The 24,899-nt window shown below is 36.9% G+C and overlaps 1 protein-coding gene across 4 annotated transcripts in view; it reads right to left on the bottom strand.

The window, feature by feature from the left end:
• rnls (renalase, FAD-dependent amine oxidase) overlaps positions 1-24,746 on the bottom strand; it is a 50,131-nt gene extending 25,385 nt beyond the window's left edge. The window contains exons 1-4 of one of the 4 annotated variants that reach the window (XM_051914023.1): positions 24,511-24,746; positions 22,263-22,368; positions 21,964-22,109; positions 20,144-20,305 (exon numbers count right to left, since the gene is read on the bottom strand). In XM_051914023.1, coding sequence (XP_051769983.1) covers positions 20,144-20,305; positions 21,964-22,109; positions 22,263-22,368; positions 24,511-24,628 — 532 coding nt within the window. In that variant the 5' untranslated portion in view covers positions 24,629-24,746. Of the gene's footprint in view, positions 1-20,143; positions 20,306-21,963; positions 22,110-22,262; positions 22,369-24,510 lie in introns of those variants that run through there. The other 3 variants (XM_051914024.1, XM_051914026.1, XM_051914025.1) reach the window with 3 other exon arrangements.
• Positions 24,747-24,899: the final 153 nt, after the last annotated feature.

The raw sequence follows: 24,899 nt of genomic DNA, 5'->3' as shown, positions 1-24,899 counted from the left end.
TTTTTTTAAATACTGGTGCATGCCTAAAATATTTCCTTTCTATTTTGTTATAACTTTTCTTTTTCAAACTTTTCACTATCCTAAAACTTCTCTCCAGTTCTTAAAGCATAAGAAAAAACTGTTTTTAAAATTTTAATTTTAAAAGATGTTTGGACCAACAACATATTTCTAGAGAAAATAATTTTAAGGGCAAAGGGCAATGTTTGAAATGCTTATGAGTAGTGTACTTCAGGCAAGCTAATTTAAGCAATATTACAAAATTATTACCAGAGTCCTCTTGGTATGTGGCTTTTACCTTAATATCCATCAAGGAAGCAAGAGTTGGCTTTAGCTAGACTTGAGATTAATTATATATCCACCTGCACAAATGTTCACCTGCTGGAATATTATCTTTTTCCTCTCCCAGTTGTCCTCAACCTATTGAGAGACAATGTATGCTTCTTTTTACTTAAGTAATAAATTATTCACTAAAATGTGCAGTTTTAAGGTTTCCACTTCTTTATTAAAGATGAATATCCTTTGTCCGCTCGCTCTGATGGTTTGCTTTCTTAATGATAAATAATGGCACTAATGTGCAACGAGAGTGCTAGTGAGCACTTCAGTAAAAATTTCCTCTTAGTTTAGACCAGAGGGATTTGATTTCATTACACACATCTGTGATCTTTAGCCTCCTTCCCTGACACATCCTCTGGTCGAAAGACTAACAAATCCACATGAGCACAAATCTACACGAACAGTCAAGCTCTTTCAATATCCTGAAGGAAAAAAAACAGTTGCTCTGTAAGTGAGCCCTGCATAGCCTCAATGTGAGACATACCTTACACGAAACCACATTCACTTACTGGGCCAAACACACACACGCACCTGATGTCCTCTTCCTCTTCAGACACTTGTCACCACTTTAGAGTCTGCTTTACGTCTGTCTGGACCTTATAAATCTCCAATCTGTGTGAGCAGGGCAGAGCGGAGGGGCTTCTGACAGCTGTGCTGTATGTGCAGGACCAGCCTCACACAGGCTACATTCACAAAGTCAGTGTTTGGCAACTGTATTTACTGACACGTGAATCTGAAACTGTCCTGTTCATACAACAGCTTACAGGAGCAGCTCAAATACTGTCTAAATGGATGAATAACCAAAGTCAAGCTGCATTTATGCTCCTGTGCAACTATACTGACATATGTAGAGATGTACTTACATTAAAATTCTTGTGGATACAGAAAATTTTTTTCATGCTATGGGCTGATAAATGGCTGATTATTTTAATATAAATGGAAGAATAACCATATTTATATGTCACTTTAGCTATAGAAAATGTCATGTTCATTAACCAAATCTGTTTACGAACAACTACATTTGGCACTCCAAATGCCAAAGTGCCGAATTCCGAAACTAGACTCGAAAGTTTGGGGTTGGTAAGATTTTTTTTAATGTTTTTGAAAGACCAAGGCTGCATTTATTTGATCATATACAAAATTAATTATATATATTGATATTGCGACATATTAGAATTTAAAATAATGATTTTGAATTTTAATATATTTTAAAATGTAATTTATTTCTGTAATGACTAAGCTGAATTTTTAGCAACCATTATTCCAGTCTTCAGGGTCACATGATCCTTCAGAATCTTTCTAATATGCAGATTTGTTGCTCAAGAAAACATCTGAAGTTGTGCTGCTTAATTTTTTGTATTTTTTTTTTTTTTCAAGATTATTTGGTGAATAGAAAGTTAAAAAAAACAGCATTTTTTAAATTATATCAATTTAATGCATCCTTGCTGAATAAAAATAATATTTTTTAAAGAAAGTCCAACTGACCCCAAAATTTGAAAAGTAGTGTATACAAAATGAAGAAAGAAAAATAGGGCAATGCTAACCGCCACCTTTCCATCACATATATGCAGCACTTTTGACTGCACACTTAAGAGACAAAAGCCTGGATTTCAAGCTACTACCAGCACATACCAAAGCATCATAAGCTGACTGCAAATTAGCCGTAACCTGACTGTGAGCGTTTCCCTCGTCTAACCTGAAAAAAGCATACTGTATGCAGCTCTATGGCAGGAACCTGAGGCTAGTCATTGACACGTGTTTGGCTGTGAGAGTGACTACATTAGGATCTGTGAGCGTGTGTGCGTGCAGCTCTGGGACGAGAAGGTTAACATTTTCCAGTTGGCCGCTCGGAGGCATGTGTTGAACCCTGCACTTGCGGCCCCTGGATCTTTGATGTGGGAGTGGGTGAAACGTTCATGAAACACAGCATGTTGACAGAGCGATCCTTAATCAATACAGTGAGTCCTACAATATGTGTCTGCAAAGTGACTGCACTTACATATAGTCAACAACCAACTTTTAACTAAAAAATGACAACATATCATGTCAGGAGCAGGTTAAAGGGATAGTTCACCAAAAAATGAAAATTTGATGTTTATCTGCTTACCCCCAGGGCATCAAAGATGTAGGTGACTTTGTTTCTTCAGTAGAATACAAATGATGATTTTTAACTCCAACCGTTGCGGTCTGTCAGTCATATAATGCTTGTCAATGGGAACTCCATCTATAAGAGTAAAAAAAAAACATGCACAGACAAATCCAAATTAAACCCTGCGGCTCGTGACGACACATTGATGTCCTAAGACACGGAACGATCGGTTTGTGTGAGAAACCGAACAGTATTTATGATATTTTTTAACCTCTAATACACCACTATGTCCAACTGCCTTGAGCATCCAGTTGGTGAGGTCTGAAAACGCGCTCTGATGACGGAAGTGATCTCTCGCGTGTATATGTCAATGAGTGCGAGCGATCACTTCCGGCATCAGAGTGCATTCAAAAATTAGATAAATACTGTTCGGTTTCTTGCACAAACTGATCGTTTCGTGTCTTAGGACATCAATGTGTCGTCACGAGCCGCAGGGTTTAATTTGGATTTGTCTGTGCATGTTTTTTTGACTCTTATAGATGGAATTCCCATTGACATGCATTATATGACTGACAGACTGCAACGGTTGGAGTTAAAAATCATCATTTGTGTTCTACTGAAGAAACAAAGTCACCTACATCTTGGATGCCCTGGGGGTAAGCAGATAAACATCAAATTTTCATTTCTGGGTGAACTATCCCTTTAAGACATCTAACATTTCCTTTAATCTAGAACTTAAATGCAGAAGTTGTGTAGTACCAAAGGTCTGGTGGTCTCATGCTAAAGCATGAGATATGAGGCTTCCTTCTAAAGCTTCCTCTCGTGAGCACGTGCATGTTTGAGTGTAAGTGTGTGTGTTCAAGAAAGGGGGTGGAGAATTACTCAGCTACGGGGTGATTAGAAAAGTAAGGACCCAAGGGAACCTGTAGGAGTGAATCTGGCTCAAGCCCAGATAGTTATGCACATCTGCATTACATCTATACAAACACACACACACACACAGGCACGCACGCACACACACACACACAGGTTTGTTTTTGTGAATTGTGGGGACATTCCATAGGCGTAATGGTTTTTATACTGTACAAACCATATTTTCTATTGCCCTACACTACCCCTACCCCTAAACCTACCCATCACAGGAAACTGTGCACATTTTTACTTTCTAAAATAAAAACTCATTCTGTATGATTTATAAGCCTTTTGGGGTAATGTCCTCATAAGTCACCCTCTCCTTGTAATACCCATATCATACCCATGTCATTATACAAATTTGTGTCCTGATATGTCACAAAAAAGCGCACACACACACACATGCACACACACACACACACACACACACACACACACACACACACACACACACACACACACACTGATGAATCTCAAATTACTCACACGCAGTAATGCTGTGGAACCAGAGAGGAATATCTCAACTTGAATAGGTGTTTAGCCTTATCATTTAGCCTTAAATACAGAATGTTTACAGTTAAATAAATACATGAATTCATTCCTATAGACACACAAACAGGCTATGACTTAAAACCTAGTGAGCTGTCTAAAGATGCAGCATTTTAAAGCATTTAAGGCGAATTACCAATTCGTGGACTGTTCCAAAAGCTAGGCAGCATGACAATCCGACCTTCTAAGATACATTCTTTTTGCCAAATTCTAAAGCAGCGCTGAATGCATTTTACATAGAGAAGGCAATCCCAAAATTCTGAGTAAAAAAGCAATCCAAGATGGTGGACAATGCAAGACAAATACTTTTTAGCAAACTTTTAGTCATAATGGTGTCAAATTGTATTGTTCCCAGGTGCAAGAATTCAAAGATTAAACATTTAGAGGGAGTGAGTTGCTTTTGGTTTCCAGTGAAGGATCCAGAGCGTTGTAGACAGTGGCTAGACAGGCTGCAATGAATTGTAAATACGGAGAGAATGCGCGACGGAAAATCTGAAAAACGTCCCTGTTTGTAGTTAACATTTCAAAGTGGATGACCACAAACATCGTGTTTTAGGCCAAACAGAGGGGAAAACTGAAAGGATCGGCCATTCTGTCAGTTTCACCCAACCCCCCAAAGCAAAACGCTGTTGTGTACTGTTAATAAAACTGTTGCCATTGTGTTCCATTTTTACCATAATGCTGTTTGAGAAGTAGACATATACGATACAATTTTCAGTGATAAAACTGGTTTATCACTTAAACTGTTCTGATAATAACCCTCTGTCGATCTGATTGTATGTGGGCGGGGATACAAAAATGCGAAAGTACATGAAAGCACTGGAGCTGTCATAAATCTTTTGCTGACAAATAAACGAATGAATGAAATGAATTTCTCGGTCCAGGTAACACAGAGTATGAATAAACTTTGCGCATTTACATATACTACTGACACTGTAACAATACAAATAAACAATAAAGTTACACTTTAACTAAAAAGAAAGATGAATACATATTGTAACACATTCATTGTTCATGAGAATGACAGATTTTTAGACCTATGTAGAAAGTTTCAAATCAGTCACTTATGAGATTCCATTTCAGAATGCTCCCTTAGATGGCTGCCTCTGTAGGCTGTAGATAGCAAGACCACTCACTGAGTTTTGGATCAGAGCCATATTTTTTTTTTAATCCTGCTTATAACAAGAAGCCTCTATTTTAGAACAAGGAAATGTGCCATTTTCAAATCAGTTTGTGTGGATATAATTAGCAATAGTTAACATAACAATGAGGCTCATGAAAAGTGCTATTTGCATGTAAGCATTTGGGATGTGATTTCATGCAGCGCTGCGTGTCATTTGCTGGGCTGGTTACACATCATAAATGCTGCTTAACTTGAAAATATAAATCTAGTGTTATTTTGCGACAAGCTCTCTGGTTCACAGGCAATCAATGAGGGGTAAAAGGCAGAAGGTGATGAATTATTATACAAGGGCATTTTCTCACGAAACAAAGTGCATATTTTGGCTACTAATGTGTCATTTCCAAGCACACAAAGTCAGCTGGGACAGTTCCAGCAGTGGTCGTGAAATATGTGTGAATATTCCCTAAAGGAATGGGTCTTGGGGATCAAGTTTTTTTCTTCTCAATGATTGGCCTAATTGGAGACATCAGTGCAGGGTGTCAGGGGATGTGATATATACCTCTTTTAGGAGGTGTGACTGTCCCATGGTCAAGTAGACTTATTAGGACATGGTGTTCAGTACAGGGGAAGTGATTCCAAAAGGGACCTTTGTGAAAAATAAGGGGTCTACTCTGCAATGGTTTTAAAGGTGCAGTTCGCACCAAAATTCATATTGTGTATGGGACCTTCAAAGTTAACGCTTCAAAAACCGCACAAAGAGAGCATGATGGTAAGCCATACAAACACAGTTGTTTAACATTACCGTTGTGTACACTTTGTGTGGTTTCTGAAGCATCAACTTTGGAGGTCCTTTACACTTGCATTATATGGTTATTTTTGTTAAAAAAACGTTTGTTTGTGTTCGTACGAAGAAACAAAGTCATATACATCTGGAACGGCATGAGGGTGAGTAAATGATGAGAGAATTTCCATTTTGGGGAGGAGTATACCTTTAACTCACTCTTATGTTGTTCCAAACCTGTACGACTTTTTTTCCTAAACTTAAATTCTTTATTTAGTATCATTCAGTAGAAACAGCATTTCCAAAACGGCCATCTTCGACAACGCAGCAATGTGGACTGTGTACAGATTTGGCCAAATGATAAGTGACATACTGGGTTTATTCAAACTTAAATACTGAATGAAATAAAATGCCACATCCAGCATGCAGAGAAATTCAAAACAAGTTTATTTTTGAATTTGGGTGGTCATTTTTTCACGTTGGCATTGTTTGATTGTTTGAGGCAACATTGTTGCAAGCGCACCAACTCCCAAGCATTCATCATTGTTCCCTGGAAGGGCTGGCCTTTGCTGCTTCCCTCTGGGACGCCACACAGCAGCACAGCATACTGGAAGGCTACACAAAGTGCACAAGAGACCTGAACCATTTCCCAATTTATGATCTCTCAGCCCTTTAAAGGTTGATTTAATATTTGCCTGAGAGGTTCTGGAAAGCTTCCCAAAAATAAAAAGGACGAGAGAGAAAAAAACAAAACAAAACAAAACAAAAAAAGGGAGTAGAGTGTTGTTTATCTAACATTTAATGCACTTGTTGGTGAACTGTGTCCAAAAATAAGAAGTATTTATTAGTCTGGGTGAAGCGGAGGGGGCTTTAAAGGGGCTTTGAACAGGAGCGAGAGGTCCATCATTAGCCGTAGCGCCTAATGGACCACGTTTCAACACGCATTTGCTCAAATGTCATGTGATTGGGATGATGTGCAGCACGTTGGGAGGGAAGAGACCCGAATTGCTTTTCCAACTGCTCACCGAGAGCCAGGTTACATAGCCAGGTTATATTTGAGTCACTTGAAAAAACAAAGCCAATGAGATGTGTGCCTTGTGCCAAGGCAGGCTGAAGCTAGCGCTGCCAAACCACCTGAATGTGAAAGCACTTTATCTCATGTACGCAATTAAAGAAGTGAAGGCCAGCGGCATTATAGATGCCTCCAAGTTGTCTGAAAACATTTAGTATCCAAACACTGATAAATCACCACTCTTATTTGCCATGTGATTTCATTAAAGGTGACTCATAAATAGGCCTCCATGTAGGCTGGATTCACTTAAATGCTGATTCTCTGAATGCCCTTCAAGTCTTAGCCTGAAAAGAACTTCAAATGATGGCATTTTTGGTTTTGAATGCGGCAAAGTCTTTAACACATGCTCAATCTTTTCATATGTCTGCCAAATGTGATTAAACGTGCAAAGAACTGTAGTGTGCGCTGTAATTCATCCACAACAAGATGTTCTTGAGAATGTTCTCCATGTATTAAAGAAGCTTAGATACACATTAGAGATAATGGCCCTCACTATAAAACATATCCAGGTTTTCTCCTACAGCACTGGCCCAGAACTCCGAGGAATCTGTGGCCCAACTACAGATCATCCATAAACCGCAGGCTTTGGCCGATGCTATAAATGAAAACTTCTCAGCTCTTTATATCCGGAGTTTGAGCCCTGGCCGCTAGAGAGACGGATGTGCCTCCACAGCTGCAGGCCACTTTAAAGCGGCACAGGTTTTCAGGGATGTTTATTAATGTTTTTTGCTGGAGGGATTTTTTTTGGTTTCCCTGCAAACAGGGCAATAATGGACACTTTTGTGTAGCCAGGTAAATGAAGACGAAACCTCTCTGATGTCAGCTGAAATATCTGCTAGATAAACAAGGCGACTGCCAACACGACCGAGCGGTTTGTTTCATAGATAGCTCGAGTGTAATTTGGGACCAAACAGAGACATTTAGGGCAGCTACCTGAGGGCTTCGGCACTGACGTCAAGCTGCATGTTATTTTAAGCAGTGGGTCAAAGGTGACCTATTTCTTTTACAGAATATTTTGCCCCAACATGGCGAGCCGAAATCCATGTTATAGCGTAAAAGTCTGTTTTTAACTAATGGACAATGCTAAAAGCCTTCATCATAAATGTGTATAGAGTGTCTGGCGCTGCAGTGGACTTTCAGTGATGTGGTATAGGAAATCAATATGTCCCATTTCTAACTCCAGACTCATTCAGGGAGCAAATAAAAGCTGCTTTAGTGTGGCAACGCAATCAATTTGGTTATCTAAATTATAGTAAATTACTTCAAGAGTGCTACAACGCTTTACGGATGTAATGCAACGTTTTTAAAACTATCTAAAATCCATCCCAGGCTCATTGGAAAAACATGACTGTGGCGACATTTCTGCAAAATTATAATACGTTGCTTCTTGCATGTTTTGCGACACTTTCAATGTGAAATGTATAGTGAGTGGATCTGCAACATTTTATTAAAGGAAATTTCTGCCATTAAGTACTCATCCTCATGTTGTTCCAAACCCGTAAGACCTTCATTCATCTTCAGAACAAAAATTAAGATATTTTTGATGAAATCCAGTTTTTTTTTAATCTCCCATAGAAAGCAATGAAATTACCACATTCAAGGTCCAGAAAAGTAGTAAAGACATAGTTAAAATAGTCATCATGACTACAGTGGTTTAACCTTAATGTTAAGAAGCAACAAGAATACTTTTTGTGCGCAAAAACAAAACAAAAATAATGACTTCATTCAACAATTTCTTCTCTACTCTGTCATTCTCCTACGCAGTTTACGTTGAAGACACATTGTAGAGCTTCCGTGTTCTACGTCAGAACTCAGTATTAGCCAGCTCCTGCGTCAGTATTACACATATACATCGTGGTGCTCACATGAACAGCGTCGGCCAATAATGAGCCGGCGTTCTGACGTTGAACACGGAAGCTCTGCAAATTTCGTCACTTTATAACATTAAGGTTGAACCACTGTAGTCACGTTTACTATTTTAACATAGTCTTTACTACTTTTCTGGACCTTGAATGTGGTAATTTCATTGCTTTCTATGGAAGATTAAAAGAAAAACTCTTGGAATTCATCAAAAATATCTAAATTTTTGTTCTGAAGATGAATGAAGGTCTTACGGGTTTGGAACTACATGAGGATGAGTACTTAATGGCAGAAATTTCCTTTAATAAAATGTTGCAGATCCACTCACTATACATTTCACATTGAAAGTGTCACAAAACATGCAAGAAGCAAAAAAAAAAAAAACCCATTGCTTTCTATGGGAGATAAACGCAACCCCCCCATTAGGGTGGATGGATGTGGATGGAAGCACTTTCTTCAGCTCATACTCATGACCCCTGTTCACTCATTATAAAGCTCGGATGCGTCAGGATATTTATTAACATATCTCCGATTGTGTTCATCAGAAAGAAGAAAGTCATATACACCTAAGATGGCTTGAGGGTGAGTAAAGCTTGGGGTAATTTTCATTTGACAGTGAACTAATCCTTTAACAAATGCATTTGCTGAGGCAACCATGCCATTTTAGCTTGCTAATTTAAACTTGACTTGTACCCGAACATGTACCAGGTAAGCAAAGAGCAAATTTACTATGTCAGAAAAGCAATATGGAGCTGATTATGCTATGCAAACATTAAAATGTATTTGTTTACAAATCATGCATATGGTAAAGGTGTTTTGATGTCATATTCTGCATAGTATACATAATAATAATATAGGAAGTGTGTGAAAATAAATATTTATTAAATCAATGATCTACCTCTGTAAATCATAATTTGTGTGAAAAGGAATAAAAGGTATTGGTGTTTTACTGCCACAAGTGTTCATTTCACCTACAAACTGCAGTGAACTGTATGTACAGGTAAGTTTTTGAAGTTTTGCAGAAATGTAGGAAGAGGCACATTTTTTCAAAAGGTTGCTAAAATGGCCTAAAACAGATCTGACAATAAAATGACCCTCCCTCCTTTTCATAGAATAAAAAGAAACAAAAAAGTAACACTTGCATAAGTGTCCTTGCAACACCATATTTTTGGTTAATTTATGTAAAATAGTGTTAAACTATCCAAACACGCAGATCCAACACAGACTTACATCACAACAGAACAAAAGCTGACAAACAACAGTTGTTAATGTAGGATTGGTCAGCAAGTAACCTTTTAAGGTGGGTCTTGGAGAAGGGTGTACAAAGAGCTTTACAAAAACATCATAACAATGTGGTACTATGAGCTTCCTCAAATGTATGACTAACCAGTGTAAAACACACATTCTTCCTGTATTTAAAAGGGAAAAAAACCCTTGGTATTGCACAGAACAAGCTCTAATTTAAAAGAGCAGAGGGTTCTTTTTTTGTGCAGTATAGCTGAAGTTAAATCGGGAGCATATGATGAAACAGACGAAGCAGAGAACTGACATGCAAATGTGCAAGAGCCGCCATTACTCATAAAAGATCATTTCAGTTTTAAGATGGCTTGGCAAGAGAACTGCTATTAGAAGCACGACTTAGCCAGAGCCGTTCCCGGCCTTGTCAAAAGAAGCTCTTTCTCTGCATCACAAATTCCTCTTAATTTAGAGGGCAATTCACTGCTCATTCATCTTCTGTTCTAATCCAAATACAGATCATGGCACTACCCAAAAATGGCATTCGCTCTTGGCACACCAGGGGTGAGATTATCTCAAGCCTCTGAAGTCACAATGAGGCTCTTCAGGCAGCGGAGGATTTTACACTCACAACTCTGAGGTTTGGCCTCAATTTCTCACATGCTTGACTATGGTATCTTCTTTTCTGGGTGTGCCGCTAATTTTAGTTTTGTGCACCTTACATCTTCCTCTTTTTATGAACAGTTTCCTGAATGAGGTTTGTATGAAGAGACGTTGAAATGTGTGCAAAAAAATGTGTTTCTGCAACAAACATGTACAGTATGAGGCATGTAATGGTTGATATCCTTAAACAAGACCTGTTCTCTGTTGGATATTCACATAAAAAAAGAAATATCAGTGTATTAATTAAAAAGGTAAAAACATGTTAAACATTTATTATTATTAACTGTATTTATAAATTATTAACTGTAAATTATAATACAATTAATAACTAATTTTTTAAATTGTTGCATTAGCCAGTTATTTTTCTTAATTTATTTTCTTTTTTTGTTTTTTAAATCTTAACACCAACAGCAAAAAAATCTCTCTTTTTTAAAATCTATTTTTAAACAATGAAGACACGTCCCTTTGATGCATGATGACCCACCACATTACTATAAAGGTAAATGGATGAACAAAATCAATTTGTAAATACTTTATAAAAATGCAATTTAAATATTTTTTTTTAAAATGCAGATTTATAGATACATTATTTGTTATCACAATTAATAATTTAACAATTACTTTTAAATATGAATTAAACAAACTGTTTTAAAATGTTCATTTATTTCTTTTGTCAGTTTCTATTTCTGTTTAATACATTGATTTCTTCATTTTATTTTTAAGTGGCACTCCTATTCTGAATTTTGAATAAAAGACATATTAATCTAAATTAACTACTTATTCACCAAAGGTTAATACTTTATTACAGCACTGAATTCATTCAAAATTGACATGATCTGTCATATCAGTTTGATGTGTCAAAAGGTGACTCACAGAACAAAGGTACCACACCAAGTGTCAACAACAAACCGCAAGATCCTTTGACAGGGTTAAGCGACCCAATTATAAAGAGAGAGAGTGACAAGAAAAAAAACCCCCTATGCCTCCATTGTTTGGTCTCCTGAGTGCCTTTGAGAGAGCTGCGGAGAGAGGAGGACTAAGTATCCATTTAGCGCACAACACCCAGACCCACCCAGTGCAGGGGAAATAAGCATGCCTTTCTGTCAGGAGTCAGAACAAGGGATTACATCATACCAGACTTGAAAGCAGCAGACCCAGACAGCCACTCGATGAGAGACAAAAAGAGAATCTCTAACCAAGAGGAGGATGATGTAACTTGACACATTTATTGTATTCCGAGCACGGGACGGAGCTCGAGGTAATTGCTAGCCAAACAAAAAGCTCAGATATTTATGTTTGGTGGAGGGGAACAAAAGAAGCACCGTTTTAAGTTTAATGATGCATCCTGTCATGCCTTTTATCATATCTGCTGATTAACAACCGCTCTTTAAATTCAGCTCTAAAACAGGGAAATAATCAGCATGCTACCTATCTCGCACAGCCAGGCCCCAAATCAAATAACGCAGCCAGGGAGACTGATTACCACATGAGAGAGCGAGCCTGCCAAAAATAGAGCTTTAATTTCATTAGAAATGAAGAATCATGTTTCTCAACATCAGCAGAGTTTCAAGGCCGTCAGGGGATCCAGGCCGTGTGTTACTGTCGGCCACATAGAGGTTAGCTGCAAAAATGCCCTATTTCAGCACAATGACGTAATCACTTAAAGCACAAAGGCTTGCTAAGTTTGGGGCACCCTGACAGACCTGCACGCGGGCCGGACAGGAAGTAAAAGCACATAATAGGAAAGGGTGTGGGCACACCATCACTCATTGAGAGTAATGGAACGGGCAATTGAGTCAATGGCTTCTATATGCAGACATCAATATTGCCTTTGTCATCCTTAAATATCAAGCTGCAGTTTGCATAAATGCATCTGTAAGTGGTCCATAAACTGCCAATTGATGAATCAGGAGTTATGATTCACAGCTTTAGTCTAAAATAAAGAGGTTAAAAGTGGTCATTCAGCATTTGGAAGGGGAACGTAAATTTAGCACTTCCTAGATTAGAGGAAGTGTGACTTTAAAATTAAACAGCTGCTTGGAATCACAAAACAAATCCTTAAGTATGAGCATGTGGCGTTAAAAAAATAAAAATAAAATAATATTTAAAAAGAAATACTTTCACAGCAGGGAATGTGCACATGGAATACATTACCATTCAAAAGTTTGCAGCATGTGAGATTTGTTTTTGAAAGAAACAATGTGTTCAATGTGTTGATGTAATTTCCGCTGAAACAGGAAACAGGGCGGGAAATATCGAACAGCTCCTCCCCTTTTTAAAAATAGCCAATAGCCAATTGAGCTCAGTAAAACCGCAGCTTCCTCCTAATCTCTAACCGTTTCTCCTCCTATCCACCTCCATATCGCTTTAAAATATAGCATTCAAAAATAGTACTCATTTGACCCTCAAAGCCCAACTCGTTTGACTAGTGTGTGATTGCTCCGTAACGTTCCCAGGCGCGGTTCGCTTAACCGTCCCTGGCCCGCTTGGAAGAGTTGGCCAGAGCAAAAATATGTATCAATGAAGTATGTATTTTCATGAAGTAAACTTTCACTAAAAGCCTTCCTTCCACTGGAAAAAATAGTCCCTGACTGTGAACAGCAACAGAAGTTACATTTTTACGCCATTAGATGGCGGCAAAGACTGTCTTTATGAGTATGTCAGTCAGTAGTGAAGACTTTTACATTGAAAAGACTGAATTGTTGTGAACACGGAACAAGACGCAACTGACAAATGCTTTGACTAGTGCTGTCAGTCACAGGAAAACCTCTTAACTGTTAAAAGGACAAGAGAACACATCAGACATTTAAACAGATTTTATTATGAATATAGGACTGACCTGAAGGAAAATGCTAAATCTGAATGCAGGTAATAAACTCGCTCAATCGATCACACAATACTCTTCTAGTTCTACATACTACAGTAAGCTTCAATGAACAATATCAACTGAGAACAAACAGTTTACGTTGCTAAGAGTGGTTGCTAAGGGTGTTGTGTAGTGATACACAGAACCGTTGATTGAAGCGATCATAGCCGTGTTTTATCGTGAATAAAACAGCTATTGACCAATCAGACTAAAAGCCAAAAAACTCCATTTTGATTTCATGGGGACTTTAAGGCTGCATTTATTTGATCGAAAATACAGTAAAACCATAAAAATTGTCAAATATAATTTACATTTTAAAATGTAATTTATTCCTGTGAATAAAGAAAAGTTGAATTTTAACAGCATTTACTTGAAAAATAAATTTTTTATAACATTATAAATGTCTTTACTGTCAATTTCGATTAATTTAATGCATCCTTGATGAATAAAAGTATTCATTTCTTTCAAAAAAACAAATCTTACTGACATCAGACTTTTGAACGGTAGTGTATATAATAAAAAACAATACGGTTTGGGAAGCATTTACTCGATGTTTTAGACTGGTAAAAGAGCAGAACATCTCAACCGTTTTTGTATGGCACTGGGTCAACTTCCTCTTTAGGGTCTTCTCTGTCTTTAACCACAAAAGCAGAAATGGTTCTGCATAGGCTTAAGCAAGCTTGCCAAAGTGGAAGTGATTTCTGATCAGATTCTAATTTTGAAATGTACTTATTCAGCCTCTTACTGTGTCGCTGTAGAACAGGCCCAACCACCTGTTATAGATTACATCCTCTGATGCACAGGAAGAGCCAGACCCAGTGTTTTATGTTCAAAAATGCACTCTCCACAGTTTGCGTCAGGGTTTGTGTATGCGTGTGGCATGTGTCCTAGGCTAAAAACTTCCCTGAAGTGACTGTGGAGTTACTATGGAGGAAATCAGAAGTCTGAGAGCACTCAAACAAGTTATGTCACTCCAATTCAGCACTTACGAAAGCTGCATTCCACTCTCTCATGTTAATTTCTGACAGCTGGTGGAGCATGTCAGTGACAGCAGAAAGCTAGAATGAAAGAATTAAGGAAGAAAGTGTTGCAGAACACAATGAAAAACATCCAAAAATTTAAGGAGGGGAATTTCTGGCCAAGAAGCGAGCAGAATCTGTCAGGAAGTCGGCTGCAACAGATCGCACTAGAGTTGGCAAAGCACCTCTGGCCCAAACGTATGTTCCATAACCCCAGTCAAACCGCTAACCCGAAATGTTCAGTAATATATTAGAGGAAACAAATCAGAGTCAAGTCCAGAGAGGGCTCTGATCCACATCAGGCACGCCACAGCCCAGCAGCACGCATAGGGTTCATTCATCTTTTGCAAATGATACACGCTCATATTTCCTCCTCATTTCCCCAGCACATGGAAAGCCACTGGGAAAGCTAAAGTCCGTTGAATGGAAGGGCAGGGCTGTAAGGACGTGACTGTCACTACATTCAGGTTAAAAGAAATATGGCTGCTCTGGATTTCATTGGTTTCTATGGCTATTCTGCTAATATAACCACATACAAACTACGAGCGGATGTAACAGCCATGTAAAGAACTTCAAGATGTAGGTCATCTTAAATTGTGCTCATTTTGCACTTTACAAACATGAAAGAATCAACTACTGCAAATTCTATAAGTAAAAAATGTTTCAGGTCTGCATTATACCGCAAAACATATAAATACCTAGCTGAAAGCCAAGAATACACAACATTCATGTGGAATATGAACCATGTGAATCATTATACATGTTGCAAATTTAATTTTTACATAATCAGACCTTGATATAAAACAATATGAAACTTACAATGATAACTTGCAATAAATATCTTTGCAAGTCAATGATAAAAATAAAAAAATAACAGTATGTCTAAAAGTAAAGCCTAGTTTTTTTTCTGAATGCCATTATTGATTTTATTTTATCAACTGCAGATCCTTTTTATGAGGCATTTTGGCTTTTCTTGTTGGATTCTTCTTTGTGAGATTTGTGATGTCCACTAAACTAAATAGAATCTGACAAATTTTGGAGTAAACAATGAAAGTATGAAAGTAAAATAAAAAACATATTCTTAGAGTTATGGTTGCTTACAACAACCTTTCAGTGTCCAAAAAAATGGCATTAAAACAATTCCAATCATTTTGCTTTTGCATTGATAATTATTTTCACACAAATTAGACCTAAAAACCTAAAAAATTGAGGTCAGACACTTCTGTGGAATCATGCTGTGATAAAGCAGGAAGTGCAAGGCATTCATTTTTTTTTTTTTTCAGCATGCAGCTCGAATCTGTGAAAATTATTTCCAGATTGCATCTCTGCAAGTGCCAGTGGCTCATACCTGCCTGCTGCCCCCAACTGTCCAGCAGCCGCCACTACAAATAGAACCACTAACACAGTGACATCATGGCAAAGGACAATGAAGACAAAAACATATTTTATCTGTGTTAGTACCATCATTTTTGAGAATATCATAACTTTTCCCAAACCATTCTAGTTGTACATACACTACCATTTAAAAATTTGGGGTTGGTTCGATTTAGTTTTTATGTTTTTAAAAGACTTTTATTCTCAACAAGGCTCAAAGGATTAAGAATACAGTAAAATAATATTACAATATTATTACAATTAAACCATTTTTCTAGTTTAACATATTTTAAAATGTACTTTATTCCTGTGATAGCAAAGCTGAATTTTCAGCAGTAATTACTCAGGTCTTCAGTGTCACACAAACCATCAGATATCATTCTCATATGTTGATTTGTTGCCCAAGAAACATTTCTTATTATCAAATTTGTTGAAAACAGTTGTGCTACTTAATATTTTCATGGAAACTGTGATGCATTTTTTCAGGATTCTTTGATAAATAGAAAGTTAAATACAACAGCATCTATTATTTTGTAACATTATAAATGTCTTTATTGTCACTTTAAATCAATTTAAAGGGATAGTTGACCCAAAAATGAAAAATTCTGTCATCATTTACACACCCTCAAGTTGTTCCAAACTGTATGAATTTCTTTCTTCTGCTGAACACAAAAGAAGATATTGTGAAAAAAACTTGAAACAATCAGGTTTGGAATGACTTGAGGGTGAGTAAGTGATGACAGACTTTTCATTTTTGGGTCAAAAATGTAGTACCTTACGTAGTACCTTGCTGAATAAAATAATGAATTCCTTTAAAAAAATATCTTACTGACCCCAAAATTTTGAACGATAATGTAGGCCTATATGATGTGGCATATGTTTAAACATAAGCACTGCAATTATGTGGATAATTTAAACAAATTGCCCTGGACAATCAGCTCAGTCATAATTCAGTCCCAAAGGCACCATAATTTTTTTTAAATTATGAAGAAACCAAATATAAGAACTGCACCTATGCTAGATGATTCATTTACTTTAAAATTATGAATACAAACAGATTAAGCCGGGTCACAAAATGTTACAAAATCTCCAAATGAATATGATAATATGTTCTAGGAAAACAAAGATGTATGCAGAAGAGGAAAAAAATTACAAATGAAAAACATAGCCTACTAAAAATGAAAGATCAGAAGGGTTTAAGGAATTTCAAGAAATGGCTGTAATGTGTCTCCCAGGAGCAGTGTTTTTCTGAACACATGGGTTTTCTCACAGTAAAACCAGTCCTGACACAAAACAGAATAACACTTAAAAGAGTACAAAAAGCCATGTCTTGTTGAAGTGGCTTTAAAATAACTATGATTTGACAGAGAAGTAGTTAAATGAGAGCCTACATTGACTGGAGCCTGCCAGAGAATAAATCAACTCAATCTCTGTGGAAAAAATTCTCACCTCCAAATCAAAACGGGCATTTAAGAAGGAAACTGGCCAATTATTTGTGCATTTTTTTTTTGCTTTTTGCACGATCTTAAAGGCCTCTTACAGTTTCGACCCTCTTCTAAATTGCATTCGGTTATGTGGAGTCCTGTGCAACTGCACTGTGACATTGATCACATGGCCTCCATCTCCATCCAGACCACTTCAGATTAATTTTTCAGCTGTTCCAGTGCAGCCGTTTCATAGCGTATCAACAGCGTAGAGACCCATCCGCCTCTGCCCTACTTCTGCTGCTCTGTGCGTGACACCACAACCATTTAAAGCGCCGTTTTTTCGCTAGCGACTCCACCATTTTCAGCTGTCTCATTCCATTTTTCATTCATCCCTTAATTTGCGATGCAGCTCTTTTTCTGAGCCTGTGACTTTCTCCTCGCACTCTGCATTATTCACAGTTTCTCAGAAGCTCCAACACCCTGAAGACCTAGACCTGACTCTTCCATTTCCATATTTTTACTTAAGGACTTATGTTTTACCATTTCAAACACGTCATACTGAGAATACCAATTTGGACATTGATGCAGGACCTGCAGTCATGAGGCAGCTGGAAAACAGTTTAAGATGAAGATATGGGGTCTCTGAAGCCCACCAGCCCAGGGCAAGACTGAATGGATGTAACGGAGAGGTGGACTTGTGACTCTGAAAGCAGATCTGAGAATACTGAACATACAATCTGGCTATTGTTTATTTAAACCCTCTGACTACAATGGAAAGATGTTTAAAGTGCCCCTATTATGCTATTTTAAAGGTTCCTAATTTTGTTTTAGAGGTCTCCTGCAATAGGTTTACATGCATCCAAGGTCAAAAAACACTTTAATTTTCTCATAATATACATTGCACATCACCTCATTTCTCAAAGAGTCTGAAAACAGTTTGTTCGAAGATTCAGTCTCTCTAAACCCCTCCTTTCTGAGAGCCAACTCTGCTCTGATTGGAAAGATGGCCCAGTCTATTGTGATTGGTCTACTGTTTACAGCACGTGTCGGAAATGAAACTCCTATTACCATATCCGAATTTCAGCTCCAGAGGCTTCCTCAGCACTCGAGGCACAGTGATACGAACAGTAACAATGGTGTCAGTTCTTCCGTATCAATTCCAACACGATTCCTCATCCTTTTGAAGTGCATGCAAAGTGGATTTGCAGCACTAAAAAAACAGCATCTTCTAGACATGTCGACAACACAAACCAAACTCTTCCAGGCCTTAGCTACAACAACAGTGTTTGAGGGTGGGTTAAAGTAGAAGTTGTTCACGGGCAGCCAGTGAAGTCCATAGGCTGGCATTATGCAAATTTGTTACGTAGGTATGTAACAGAAAGTAAGACAGAAATTCCTGACGACTCGTTTCGGCAGTTTTAGGAGACAATAACTTTATTTGTTGTGCACTTTGAACTTTAAAACTTTGCAGACCTTTTACATTCACAAACAGCTATATTACACACTGCATAAAAAGTTATTTTTAGAAAAATCAAAACAGGGGCACTTTAAAAAACATTTTTGATGGGACAGTCTACCAAAAATGAAAATTATGTCATTTACTCACCATCTTGTCATTCCAAACCTGTGACTTACTTTTTTCTGCAGAACACAGAGATACAGAGATATTTTGAAGAATTTTGGTAACCAAACAGTTTCGGTTCACATTGACTTCCATCTTCCATTTTTTGTCCACGTAATGGAAGTCAATTTGAATCAAAACTGTTTGGTCACCAACATTCTTCAAAATATCTTCTTCCACAGAAGAAATAAAAGTCATTCAGGTTTGGAACAACATGAGGGTAAGTAAATAAAGACAGATTTTTTTTTTTAGTAGACCGACTCTTTAAAGATACATGTAAACAAAGACTTTATATTAGAAAGACGGTGCACTCGTATTATTACGAATGGGAGAAAGTGCAACACGCAATATGGCGGAATAAGTCCTGCCTTCTAAATAAGAGCCAATCACCGATTGGAAAAGTCATCGCGTCACTACAGCTGCCATTAGAAGCTCCGGTTCCTATAGAAAAGGAACGCTCGCTTCCTAAAAAGACGCATGCTGAGGACTGCGCATGCGCATAAGCTTGATCCAGCCTGAAAAATGCCGTTTTTTGGCATGATTTGAGAGTTTAGAAACAAAATTTATGAGACAATTATTGTCAGATTTCATTGGTAATTTCAAATATGAAATTTAATCGAAAGCTTGGTGAACAACTTTGGAGAATTTGATGTTTCCCCATTCAAAGAGATAGGAGCTGTACTTGCATGCCCGAGAGGTGTTTCAAAGATGGCCGCCGAGTGAAATGACTTGTCCTAAAGGGACTTTGATGTAAACCACCATAGGAGATAACCTTTGACCCTAACATAGTTGTTTGTGTGTGTGTATGTGTGTGTGTTTTTTTTATTTTTATTATTATTATAATTTGTGACAAGACAAATTATAATAGCTGACAAAAATGATGAACCATCAAGTCTTTTGGGGTACTTCTACCTTTATCTTTTATTCCAGATCTATGCATACAACAGTTTTATTATTATTGATTTTTGTTTTTTGTAATTTAGTTTCTATAATTTAAAACACATCTGTCCACTGCAGTTCACAGCATTCATTAAAGAGAATATTTGTTTATTAGGAATTTCCATTCAACTCTACTGTCACTATTTCTAAAATTAAATAAAATAATAAAATGATGCAACTTCACAGGGATATTTTAAACAAAAAAGATGGCAGACAGCAAAACCAAAAGTCATATTTCAATTTTAATGTGTGTTTGCGGTGGTGTTGTAATGTACTCACAAGATCCCACGTCTCCTTGCAGCTGAAGTATTTGGGGTACTGGCATGGTTAAAACCACAATGTCAAACTGCTGTGATGCTCCCCCTTTGCGACAAACTTCCCAGCCAGTGTCTTTTCGGTGAATGTGAGTGACGTGTCGGTCGTAGAGCACCTCTGCTCCTGCTTGAGTGCGGAGGGGCACAGTTGGCAATGTTGCACAGAGCAAAAGAAGTAAAAAGCAGAAAAAAGGGGAGAGGAAAGAATTCCAAAGAAAGTCACGCAGAAGATTATGTATCATAAAGAAGTCAAGATTTGGTTTATAGCACATGCAAATAGTTCTACATGATACCTCATCTTAGAAACAAGAGCAATGGTGGAAAGAAACTAGGGGTGTAACGATACACTCATGTCACAATTTGATACAATTCACGATACTGAACTCAAAATCTGATGTTATTGCAATACTATAAGCCAAAAGAAAGGTTTTTTATTGTTCCTTCTACGACATATGGTTAACAAAAATGTACTGTTGATTAAAATGCTAAATTTGGTATTACATCAGGGGTGGACTTGGTCCTTGTCCCCAGTGCACAGGGCAATGGTGACACCAAAATAAAATAATTAATGATTCTGAAGCTGAAAATACAGAATTATGTTAGACACATATGCTTGCACTCTGTAACTGACTACAAATATTTAAAATAATGTAGGCCCCTTTTTACTGGTAAAATCAGACTTTTGGCATTATCAGGACCCACAAATAGTCCCCCATTGCATTATTATATTATTACTGTCACTGAATCTCTGTACACTATAATTTTTTGTCATGCAGTACACTCGCGCTTTGATTGCACGCATCCGTTGGATCAATAAGGATATATTGTTATACCCCTAAAAGAAACCCAACTCCAGTTACATGGAAAATACATCTTTTGTGAATTAGCACACCGTTTTCCCCAAAGGGCTTAAGGTCACAGAAAAAGTGGACAGCAGTATATAAAATCAACATCAGGAAAATGTTGATAAATAGTGTGCACCTACGCACAATTCACTTTTCATGTAAATCCCTTACTGTTTTGCTGATCTTTGAATAACTGTGTTATTTCTCAATGTTGCTACACTAAAGCAGTTCCATCTGACTGCTGCTTTTTGTTCACATGCAAAATATCAAAACATCCTGAACTGTTTCAAAAGACTCAGTCATATTATTGACTAAGAGCCGTGATCTTTGAGTTCATAAATCAGCTTGCATGGTCTGGCCAAATTCTTCGGCGCTCTCTCTCTAGGAAATCAGACATTTTTTCTAGAAAGGTAACATTTAGATGGAACAACAGCTGGATGACTTGGGTCTTGCTGACCCAAAAATAAATTTCTGGCAGCACATTTCTGTCATTAAACAGCTGATGAAAAACAGCTGCTTTACGAACAGCGATAAAATCGGTTATTAAATCTGTCTTGCTTCTCTGACTGTGTAAATACATAAAAAGCATTTCTGTGTGAAATTGCCCTGATGGAAAAAAACTTTTACGCTACAGCGAATGTTATTTTTGCTATTTTAATACATGTTTTAAATGAAGTAGATGTAGATATTTACATTATAATCACTTAAACATTTTTGATGAAAAAAAGTTTGCAGGCTTAAAAGTCTCTTATGCTTCCCATGGCTGCATTTATTTTATTAAAAACACAGTAAAAACAGTAATACTGTGAATTATTGTTACAATTTTAAATAACTGTTTTCTATTTTAATATATTTTAAAATGGAAGTGAATATTAACCAGAAGAAGAAATCAGAAGTGAAATTATAGGAAATAAGTTGAACCTGAATTCAAATGACCTACCTGACTCTTTGAGGTAGTGTTTGACAATGGATGAGACCCCATGGGGCGTTACATAGTTCACAATTCCTTCTTCCTTAGACATCATGCCTTCAACAGGAGCAACGAGAGGTTTTAAAATGTCTTGTGCTAAGAGTTCTTCATAAAAACTAAAAATACAAGAAAATGCATTAGTCACTACAAGTGGCAAATATTTATTTTAACATAAAGCGGAAAAAAAAAAGCATTTTATTTATTTATTTACTTTTTAAAAAATATATCTACACCATACAGATCAGATATAGTACTGAGAAGTAGCCCACCTGCTGTGAATACGAGCGTAGTATGGTGTGGCACTTATGTATTGAGCACCAAGATCAACCGTGCATGAAGGATTGTTTGGACTTCTGCTTGTGGACATTCTCCCCCCTATAAAATTAAATAGCATCAGGTCCAATGTGAAACACAAAATGCTGTTTTTTCATCTTTAGAGCTAAAAAAAGCAAAAAAAAAACAACAAAAAAAAAACAAAAAAAAACGAACAAACATTTGAATGCAAACAGTGATGATTCAGCATTAACGTAAAGAAAGAAGAAATCAGACATCAAGCTTTTACAATTATTGTAATTATTGTGATGTAAAAGTACAATATGTTGTGCATTATAAATGAGTGGTCATACTGGATATGACATATTAATATCATCATAATATGATGTAATTTTTTTCCTTCTTGAAAGTGGTTTTAGAAGCCACTGATGGCAATATCAGGCTTTTTTTTATTTTTTTTTTACCATATTTATGGCTGAGTTTAGGAAAGTTGTCAGCCGATGGCTCAGTGAGGCCTGCATTGCCAGCAAGATCATTTCCTTTTTCAATGCCCAGAAAGCTAGTAAAGACATATTTAAAAGCTGTGAGTACAGTGGTTCAACCATAATATTATAAAGCGACGGAAATACTTTTTGTGCACCAAAAAAAACAAAAGAGTGACTTTATTCAACAGTATCTAGTGATGGGCGATTTCAAAACACTGCTTCATGAAGCTTCAAAACTTTATGAATCTTTTGTTTCGAATCAGTGAACTATTGAAATTTCGAAACACTTATGACGTAAAGAAGCCTCATTTACTGAAATCACGTGATTTTGGTGCTCTGTACCACTGATTTGAAACAAAAGATTGGTAAAGCTTCGAAGCTTCATGAAGCAGTGTTTTGAAATCGCCCATCACTAGATATTGTTGAATAAAGTTATTTTGCTTTTTTAGCACACAAAAAGTATTATTGTTGCTTTATAATATTAAGTTTGAACCACTGTAGTCACATGAACTGTTTTAAATATGTTTTTAGTACCTTTCTGGGCATTGAAAAAGGAAATGATCTTGCTGGCAATGCAGGCCTCACTGAGCCATCGGATTTTATAAAAAATATCTTAATTTGTGTTCTGAAGATGAACGAAGGTCTTACGGGTGAGTAATTAATAACTGAATTTTCATTTTTGAAAGAACAAATGTGTGTAGGCTGTTTTTTTTGGGGGGGGGGGGGGGGGGGGGGGGGGGGGGGGGGGGTCATATAATCACTTTTTAATAACTAAATATGTTGGGATATAACCATATAAACCCTATGAATTTCTAAGGCCTCTAAATTATTAACATGATCAAAACTGCTGAAAAGCCTGTTGCACACACGGAAATGGAAAATATATCAGATGGGAGGAAAAAAAATACAGTATTTCAGTATTTTACTTTGTCTGTCATTGGTTATTCATTCGTTTAAATAATTGTCACAAAACGATTTTAAATAAAATAGTTGAATTAGTATTTTACATTAGTGACATTTAAAAACATAATTATTAATAAGAATAATATCAAAAGTCATTTACACATTCTGTAAAAGTTTACCCACAGGAGGCATCTTTCCCCAGTAGTGGGGTAAGTTGGCCACTTTGTATATTTTCACTTTTTGTGCTATGACAACTAAATTAGAAAATGTTAACACACTGGCAGATGCATCATCGTTATGTACATGCTAAACTTAGGATTATAACTACCATTAAAAGTAAATTCACATTGTTAAGGGGGGGTTCTTTTATTATTTAATTGTTTTAAACAACTGTTGCAATTTGGCGTTAACTATTCTGTTCCATTAACATCGTAATCAATCACATCTAATCATTGTTATTTGACGATATTTGACGTGAGAGTGCCCTGTTAATCAAATGACAAAGTTCAAGAGGTAACGTTACCTCCTGGTGGTCATCGAAGAGCACTGTAGAACATTATTGAGCACTTGCTCATTCTGTCCTGTCAGGCGCAGAGTCAGTAAGAATTTGACGTCAAAAACTTTCGTATAATAAAGTTGAAGTTACTTTATATCTGCTCATTTTCTGCTCACCTTCCTCCCTTACAGAGCAGCAGATCACCTAGATCAGCTTTTTGATTTGTTTAACCCATAATTGCTGCACATACCACCAATTCAATTATTTAAACACACGAGACATTCACCACTCGATCAAGTGTTTCATATTAGTATATAAAATAAGCATTCTCTATGTAAAAACAGATAAGATGATGCTAACCTGCACCCCGAGATTTGTCCCACACGACTATATTAACCTTGTTTGGCAGCTCCCTCCGCAGCAGACAGGCACATATACTGCCTGTAAGTCCAGCACCGACTATTAGAACTCGAGACATATTTTAGAAAATGTAAATTAAGCAGCTTCTTAAGGTAAAATAGCAAAGCGATCTTGCTAGTTTCAAAAGCTCACACGATTTGGCATACTGTCCCTTTAAGAATGATGAAAGGCTGAAGTGTTTTTTGTTGGCCAACTAAAACATTCCCTTTGTTTGTTTAATGTTTGACTGATAAGCACAACATATCCAAACTTCGAAATTATGATAAAAAAGTTATATGTCATTTTTGCAGGTACATTTAAGAGTACGCACTCAAATGTAGTTTTGATGT

The sequence above is a fragment of the Ctenopharyngodon idella genome, chromosome 12 (assembly GCF_019924925.1).
Source record: "Ctenopharyngodon idella isolate HZGC_01 chromosome 12, HZGC01, whole genome shotgun sequence".
NCBI classification, from domain to species: Eukaryota; Metazoa; Chordata; class Actinopteri; order Cypriniformes; family Xenocyprididae; genus Ctenopharyngodon; species Ctenopharyngodon idella.
Note: the sequence above shows the minus strand (reverse complement) of the source record. Positions and strands in the feature narration are given on the sequence as shown.